Source organism: Oryzias melastigma, linkage group LG19, assembly GCF_002922805.2.
Source record: "Oryzias melastigma strain HK-1 linkage group LG19, ASM292280v2, whole genome shotgun sequence".
Lineage (NCBI taxonomy): Eukaryota > Metazoa > Chordata > Actinopteri > Beloniformes > Adrianichthyidae > Oryzias > Oryzias melastigma.
Genome location: NC_050530.1, coordinates 9,508,102 through 9,517,153, shown reverse-complemented (window position 1 = coordinate 9,517,153; position 9,052 = coordinate 9,508,102). Strand labels below are relative to the sequence as shown.

The following is a 9,052-nucleotide window of genomic DNA, read 5'->3' as shown; positions in this document are numbered from 1 at the left end:
GATAAGAGCTGAAGGCCTCTTGTGTTGTGTTTTACAAAAAGGGGGTCATGCATCTTCTGACACACAAGGAGTATATTTGCATAAACTCCTTTTGTAATTTAGGCTTAACTTTATTTATCTTGATTATATTTGTATCCTTTTTTGTTAGACCAGACAGGAAAGAAAAGCAGGGACGAAGAGGGTATTTTTCCTGTGACTAATGTGCGTTTCTATTCGAGAGGATCGTAACTCCAAATTTGGTGATTGTTCCACAAAATGCACAATGTGTCCAAAATATCGTTTAAACCTGATTAAAAAAATAAATAAATTTGCTAAAACCCAACTCTAATCCATTTTTTGCTGACACTCCAGACCTCTTCAGTGACCTGAAAGTGACTTTATCTTTAAAGCTCATTTCTATCAGGCACCAAACAAACAATTATTACTCAAAACGTTCCAGCAAAATTTAAATTGTGAAGTTCAAAACTAACAGTAACCAAAGAATCCTAAACCTAACCGAGCAGATGCAATAATTACAAAGACTTGCTGTGCCCCTCTACCCCCCATTTCATGCTGTAAACAGCCGGTAGATTATAATAGAAGTCATTTTTATGACTTGTCTCTATCCCTTTATCCACTTTTGAAACTGCAAAGTCTTAGCCATTTTCTAAAACATCAGAAAGCAAATACAAAGCTATCATCAAAGAAGCCTGGACATGCAGAGGATTTCGCTTAGTAGACATCGAACTTTCATATTAAGGCGGGGGCCGCAAAAGGCCCGCGGGCCGCCAGTTTGAGACCCCTGTTACAGACTGTGAATCGGATTTTACTAAAATTATTTAGTTACTTTTTTCAGTTAGTTTTTTCTCTTTAGTAATTATTTTAAAAAAAAAACTTTTATTTTCTTGAGTACAAATTTGCGTGTATAATTTCCCTACCTGTCCCTCAGTGTATCTGAATTTGATCGTCCTCAAACTAATATTTATTAAACGAAGATTACATAACTCAGTAAGATTTCACAGGTGTGTCTACCTGCACTGAAAAATAAATCCTCACATCACTTAACAAGGATATAAAGGTTATACTTACATATCGAAAGTACTTTACTCTTAGCAATAAACGTTTCAAAATTCTGCAAATTAAGCCCTAAATATACAGGAATTAAAAATGTAAATATGGATTGGTGCCAATCTGTGGAAAGAAACCAAAAGAGAGGCAGGTGAGGAAAGATTTTTTTTACTTTAGACTTTTTACTTTTGTGTTCCGCATTGTTTATTTACTAAAGTTTAGCCCTCGCTGTGCTCGTAGAAGCGGAGAGGAGGGGGTGCCCTTTCTGATACCCTCCCCCTCAAACACCCTTCCACCTAAGTGGAAACATACCAGAGCCGTGCCCGCTGTGAGTGAGCATACTTTCCAACTGGAAACACATACGTATAATTCCTGTAGCTAATGGAGGTCATTAAAGAGATAAATGATCAACACAACATATGGCTCATTAACTAATAATTTATTTTTTACCATTTAGATGAAAAAAGTCAGTGGTTCATTGCCTCGGAGGAAAATGTACATGGAAGACGTTGATATAATTGCAGTGAGAAGCCGGACTGGACTGAAGGAAGCCCGCCTCAAAGAGAGGTAGGTGGATTTTTTGCGACTCCACCACTTCAAGGACGTTGAGGAAACAGAAAACGGTGGACTCTTGAGTCAAGGTCCGTCTATCGCTCCACGGTCACATTTTAATGCAGTTCACCTGAAAACCATTGACGGGAGGGGGCAATTGTTGTCTGGAAACAAAGGTAAAATAATAACAAATACATTCGGTGTAATACTTGAACCACGTCTTCTGGTTGCAATCACAAAAGCATATGTTCCTGGTTTCTACATCCATAAAACTTCCATAATCATCTGGTTTGTACATCCATATGGGTGAGTCATCCCAGGCTAAAGGGATGCTTTACAAAGAAAACAACAGCATAAATGGCAGAGGCAGTTCTGCACATATTTACAACATAATAAATGCGTCAAGATTTGTTAAACAAGCCAAATGTGTGGCGACAAATGAAACGCACATGGATGGCAAAAACGCAGGGCCTTTTTATTTTTTGCACAAACACTAGACAGCTATTAAGAGTTCTCGCACCTCCCTGCGTGTTTGCTTCATGTGCATATCACTTGTTTGCTCGGGGAGGTTAATTAAACACAAACTCGCACTCATACACCTGTGTATGCTATAAATGCAGCGAAAGGCGGGGAGGACGCAGTAAAGCGGCTGCGCTGCCTCAGTTCCACTGCCAAGCTGCAGGGTTGTTAATGTAAAACAACAGGCGGCTCTCCCTATGAGGTTTGCTAAATAGTTTTCACGAGAGCAGAATAAATCTGGGAGATTCTTACTTTCCTACATTCAGGGTGGGCAGGAAAAAAAAGAAGAAGAAGAAGAAAGCCAGTAGAGAGATTTTTTATGTTACTTGCCGATCCATCAAAATGTGTCCAGCAAGTGTGAGAATCTCTGTGCTACTGTAGCTAGCTTCACCTGCCTGGCAGACCGCTGCAAAGCAGCACATGAGTAATTGTTTGGTTCTGCATTCCACGATTTTGGGAACGCTACAATCCCAAATGTCAATGCGTTCGTTTTCTTTCAGAAATCCGACGTAGTTTTGGTCGAGAGTTGTTTTTGGATCTGCGTTCTCACTTCTGGCAACCATATTTCAAAAACACAATTAGAGCTAGCAGGAGTTTAACTCACGTTCTCTGGAGAAGTGAAAATAGGGTCCACAGTGCATTACAGCACAGCCTCTTTTCCTTTTTTTCTAAATCTACGGACACAAAATCCACAACATGCTAAACGAAGAGTTCGGGGTGGCTGAAAGGGATTTAAGACACTTTTGGAGAACTGACAAACATAACAAATCGCCGAAGCGTGACTGTCCGCCTGCATGAGAGGCCTGTGCAGACACACTCACATAATGCGCCTCTGAAAGCTTTGTTTATCCTATTCTCAATTTAAATATGCAGCTTTTTGAAATGAAATTAAAGTGAAAGACGGATAAATAGCTCAGGAGCAGCCAGGCAGATTTCTCTGTGGTTTTAGCAGTTCAGTCGTCTCCTAAGTGAATTTGGAAAAGGTCTGTACTTGTTTGGCAAAGGATAACAGGGTTACGCATTAGGGTGGGCAAGCGATTTGCTTTGAATTCTGATGCTCACGTTGGTTTTCTTCCCAGCAACAAACCGCCAGAACATGCAAACATAACCAACGGCACGTCAGGTGAAACTTGATCTTTTCATATCATAGTACAATCAGCGAGGACTAAAGACTTTCCAGCCTCATTCATTGTGTCAAAATACATCACAGAAAAACGTTTATCCCACGTTTTTTACTGCATGGAGAGAAACTCGTCTTTTGGTCTTTTATTTTGGCAGACGAAAGCCTGCCCGTCTTCAGGACGACAGACATTTAATGAAATGGCATCAGTCACAGAGCACCATCTGGAAGACTGTATCCAGCGGAAGACGAAAATCCATTTGGCAAAAAGTCACGGAATAGTTCTGAAATTCCTCTCATTTGTCCACTCGGAGGCCAGGAAAAGTGACAGTGAATCATACTGGTGAGGCGTGACTTTATAAGCCACCCGTGAGAACCAATAATGGCGAATGTGGTTCACAGGGAGGTTTGTCCTGCTTGAAATGAAACAACAAATAGGACTTTGGCTGGGATAGGAATGGAGGAGATGCTATTGCAAACACAAACTTGTAGGAAAAAGTGGAAATGTGCAGTTTGTTGTGGCAGCACGGATTTGCTTTGGAGCCCTCGATTTGTTTTATAATATTCCCAAAAATGTTGGTACAAAGACCTGAAGCAGCAGGGTAGGATCTTTGTGGGAATGTCAGGAGATCCAGCTTGTCGTGTTGCTACAATGCAAGCTTCTGAAGTCAGTCTGAAGTTGCTGCCGTCGAGGTGAAAACAAATCCAAACAAATGGAATAGAAGAGCAGTGAAGCTAAACAAGCCAGACGGGACAGTTTGAAGTTTGTAAATGAGGGATAGAAGTGGATTCTTATGCTGTCGTCATTGGTCCAGGCTCTGGTGTCCGCTTTTGTCTGCAACAAAAATACTTTTTAACGGTCCCTTTATAAGGCAAACCATATGAATGATAGACGAGTGGCTTTACAAACACATCAAAAACAAATTATAATAAAGGAAAATAATTATACAATATGCACAAACATGGTCCCTACAAAAGGTGGGGTACATGCAGTCTGTTATCTCTTCCTATGAAGGAGGAGTAAGGAGGAGGAGGAGTCATGATGGGGTGTGATGGAGGGAGAGGTAGGGACTCTGTTTCCAATCACGCTTTACTACATTTTCCCTTCTTCTCTTTGCGTTGGAACTTCCTCAGACGTCTCGACCAAACGTCCCTCCACTGGATCACCAGGCTGTTCTTATCAGCCACCAAACCCACGCGCTCCGCCCCCGGACTCGTGGCTCCGACTCCCGGCCCCGCCCCGGGGCCCGTCCCCCCTTCGCTGCCGCCCATCACCAAGAAGCGCTTGCTCATTTGGATCTTGGGACATTTGCAGGCCAGGTCCTTCATGTGCACCCACAGGATGTTGTCGCCTCGCTTCAGGGGCTCGCCCCGGCTTTTGTACACCGACACCAAGCTGACCGAGAACTTGGCCCAGTCCCCAACGGTCTCCATGTCCAGGACGTTTACTTGGACCGCTGAAAACACAGTCACATGAATACACTCTGGTGAACACGTCAAACAATCTTACATAACATACTCAAACGTCTCTTACCGTAATCCTTCTTGCAATATTTCTTCATATTGATCTTTAAATTGCCTTTCACTGGTTTACAGTAGGATTCACAATCTAAAAAATCAAAAACATCAATGGGAAGTTGGTGAGAAAAACACACTAATGCTTCAGGACAAGTCAATAAACACAAACAGGGAGTAACTTTCTCTACAACTACTCCTCATGAGTGTAAGCCGTGTACTGCGACTTTGTATACATTCACTAACATGGCCAAGGGCTAAGAAAAATAGCATCACTTTGAATGATGCAGATTTTGTGTGTTAAAAATAGAGCCTTTGACGAATCACCGTGAGAAATACCAGAGGAGAAAAAGTGCTCATTCTGACATGTTTTCTGGGGTCTTGAGGAAAAACAGAGCGTGGAGGCAGGTCATGCTTGGATGGAAATGAAAAAGCCTTGACTGCCAGCGTTATGACTGTGACCACACATTGGGCAGATGACCTCTTCTGGCCACTCCTTGGAGTGGGGAGGGTTTCCAGTTGTGTTCATCATTCGTACTGTTGAAGCTGATTTATTGGCTCTTTGGATGAATTTTATATCTGTGCTGAAAGAGTTTGATGTATGCATGCAAATGTCTTCACATCACTTGCTTGTACTGAATATATTAAGAATAATGTTGAACCTTAAACCCCTTAAAAACTTCACAAATTGAAACTTTATCTTTTAAGGGACTTAAAGTACTGACATTCTATCAATCAAAAACACTTAGAATACTTCCCAACTTTATGAATTCTTCAAAAACCCTTTTAGAAATGTATCTAAGGATCCAAAAAACCTCAATTGCCAGCGCCGAATTGGGAGAGTACGTTTATTTTGAAATGCTTTTCCCACTTGAGCTGCTAAATCTCCCACATTTCAACAGACCAGTCTTAAATTTCAACATACTTGAAGAAAATATTATAAGCTTTTAAATTGATAATGTGTTGGCTAAAACATCATACTGCCAAAATAATTGGTTTACACTTTTGTTAAGACTCAACATTGAACAGAAACTAACATTTTCCTGCATCACTTTTGAATAAACTCCAATGTTTGTATGGAAATGTTAAAGAAAGGCTTTGAAAAGCTTCAGGTCAAATTCATGTGTGTGTGTTATTGATTATTTACCAACTTTCCTTTTTTTAATTTATACATTTATTAGTAATAGACTCAACTCCATATATATTCTATGGGGTAAGATAACTGTCAATAAAAAAAAAAAATGCTTAGCTAACTTGGTAGTAAAGTAGGCTAACTGGCAGCTGACCGAAGTGATGGGTAAAAAGAAGAAAAAAAAATTGCAGTATAAGAAAGAAATTTGGATGTTATCATCCTACTGATGTTTTTTTTGTTTTTTTGTTAGGTATTCACACGTATTTATGTGCGACAAGCACACAAAAACTGATAGAATTTCATGTTGGACACACGTACTACATGCAGTCAAGATGCTGCACGCATTTTTAATTGAGTCCAAGGCTACATTTCGTTGTTGGTTAGACGTATTTGAAGTTAAGGTTAAAGTCTCATTAGAACAGAGCGGTTGGGGTGGAGCCGCTGGAACCACCTATTGATTGGGAGAAGGTGGTGACGACATTAGAAAGTACCAATATAGCGCTATTTTAAGCTAACGTTTCCAACGTTTATAAGCATTCGAGTTTTTGACGTTTCCTGTGTACTCTTTTGAAAAGCGAGGCTTAACTGAGTGGAAACGCTCACCAGAATTAACTGGGCCGTACCGTCCCCACTGCTTAGCGGACCGCTCAGTGGAAACGGGGCTTAGGTTTGTGAAATTTGACCTCAACCTGTAGTTGACCCATCCCCCCCCAGGCAGCGGAGAGCTGCAGACACACCCGCTAAGGAACCATTTGGAGTATTAACCCAAACCTTCTCTCTACCTTTGGGTCTAAGTGGCCAAAAACAATAGTTCAGCATTGGCCGTACGTATTTTCAAAAATTACGTGCGAATAGTCGCTTTCTTTATATATATTTTTAAATTTAGTTAACTTAACTGCTTAACTGCTATGGCCAGTTAGCCTACTTTAGCTCAGAGTTAGCTTAGCTGTTTTTAATTCATTATCCTCTTATTATCAACCAGTTTTGACTGACATGAACCTTTTTTTAGACTTATTGAGTGGAGTGGTATGTTTGCTATAATCTGCTGGCACATTGTTTACACGATCAGCTAATGTCGCCTGGCAACAAAAAAAAATAAAACGCTGCCGGGGATCAAAATGTCATCTTTTCTATTTAACTTTCAACAGAGGTATGATAACAAGACCATATCCCTTTAATGGGATCAATAACTTTCTAAAAATTTGCACAATTTGACCAATCTATGTTTTGTAGCTCGATGTATAGACCTGTGACCTTATGACGTATTTTTGATAGTTAACAGGAGAAATTTCACATTCAAGAAAATTGTATTTAAATATAATGATACTCAAAACAGAAATATTAAACATAAAACTAAATGTATTGATATTTTTTGGTTGTGCACAAAGTATTAATTAATGCATAACTTTGTCTTTGCGAACGTTTCTTATTGACAGCTCAATTTATGAAGTACTATATCACATAAAATAACTAAGTGGTGAGCAAAAAAAAAACTGACTGAAGCAGTTAATATTTTACAGTTTTTACATAGTTTTTGTTAAGGAATATCTACTTTACAGCAACTGAAACCCATCAGAAATAAACTTTAAGGAGTGCAAACAACTCTTAAAAATTTGGAACGGCTTATTTCAAGTTATAAACTACATGAAGGATGCCGATGTAAAAAGCAAACTCTTGTGTTCGGAAAATGCCGAACCCGAGGGTCATTCCCCAACGTGGTTGCAGTCAGCTTCAGAGAGGGGACATGAAAAGCCGAGTGTGGAATGTCAGGACACGAAACTGAAAAACCACATGTTGGCAACTCCGCTGGTATTTGCTGTCAACCGTCTCATTGACTTTGAAAGGAAAACTATTGAGTCGTGCAAGTCTCAAAAGCAAACCCAACTAAAAAGCATGACATGAAATTCTCCGTTTAGTAAAAAAAAATAATAATAAAAAAGAATGTTTCTCTTGGGGACGCTTGAGGTTGTTTCATTGTTCGCCTTTAAGTTAAGGACTGAAGCAGAAGGAAGAAACAGGGGAGCAATGAGCTCATAAAGTTGTCCAGAAGAGTTGGCAATATATCAGAGCGTTTGAGGATTTATTTGGCGTAGAAAGAGGAGAAAAGAGAATAAAGCAAAAGGAAAAGGAGACGGATGTAAAAATATATTTTTTCAAGATTACAAGTGGAACTTAGGTGCATTTAAACGAGTGTAAAAGCAGTTATAAGTGCGTGTAAGGTACAGTCTATAACATGGATTTATCAGCTCAGGGACTGTTTGTGCTTTCCCATGAAGAGCCACTTTGTTGGCCCTTCACCTGGAAAGGCTTGCGGGGAATCGCTCAGTGACCCAGAAGGACAGCCCACTGGCAGCACGCACAATTGGCTCCGGGGTTGCCCCTTTCACTGTGCCATGACAAGGACAAATTGCATCCACCGCCCCTAACACAAAAAGATTTGGGAGGTTTCTGATGGCGAAGCGTCTTCTAAGGAAGGAGAGCCACTCAGGGGGAAATGCTCTGGTGTTTTTGGTGAGGCTGAGGTGAATTGATAATCAGTAAGTTCCCAGGAGTCTTGAGATGTTGACGTTAAAAATCATTAAAAAGCCCACAAAAAATCCTTATTATGGTTTGTAAAAGGATCCAAAGGATCTATAGGGATCCTTTGGTTTGAGTTAAGGTCAATAAGAAACACAAAGGACTGCTTACGCATTCAGATCATTCACCACGCATATTTTTTTACTATTTTTCTACAAATATTCTATAAATTTGGAGTTTAGGTTTTGGGACTATTTCTTTATACTTTCCTTTTGTTCCTCTTTAGCTGTTTTTTAGATAACCTGAATGTGTTCTTCTTTTTCCCTTAGTCTCATTCCAAAAGAACACTTTTGGTGTTTTTAACATGTTCTTGTGGAATTCTTCTGATGGTCACACGTTAAGAAAATTCGCTTAATTTCAGAGCATTTCTTTATTCAAATTGGTGTGAATCAGAGGAAATAATGCTATTCGAAAAAAATCCACTTGCAGAAAAATAGATCCATGTCCGTCTTGGACATCTGGCTCGGGCAGACTTACTCCGCTCCTACAGCCCCGCCCACATCTTGGAGGTGAATTTCTGATGAATTATTGCTACTCTGCAGAAACTATGTTCAAGAAAATATTTTTTTTGAAATTTTATCTAAAAATAG

General features: G+C 39.9%; 1 protein-coding gene across 3 annotated transcripts in view; it reads right to left on the bottom strand.

The window, feature by feature from the left end:
• Positions 1 to 3,369: 3,369 nt before the first annotated feature.
• The window catches only part of ntn2 (netrin 2), a 45,260-nt gene continuing 39,577 nt past the window's right edge, over positions 3,370 to 9,052 (bottom strand). For all 3 annotated transcript variants that reach the window (XM_024284484.2, XM_024284485.2, XM_024284482.2), the window contains exons 6-7: positions 4,773 to 4,847; positions 3,370 to 4,695 (exon numbers count right to left, since the gene is read on the bottom strand). In XM_024284484.2, coding sequence (XP_024140252.1) covers positions 4,322 to 4,695; positions 4,773 to 4,847 — 449 coding nt within the window. In that variant the 3' untranslated portion in view covers positions 3,370 to 4,321. The remainder of the gene's footprint in view (positions 4,696 to 4,772; positions 4,848 to 9,052) is intronic.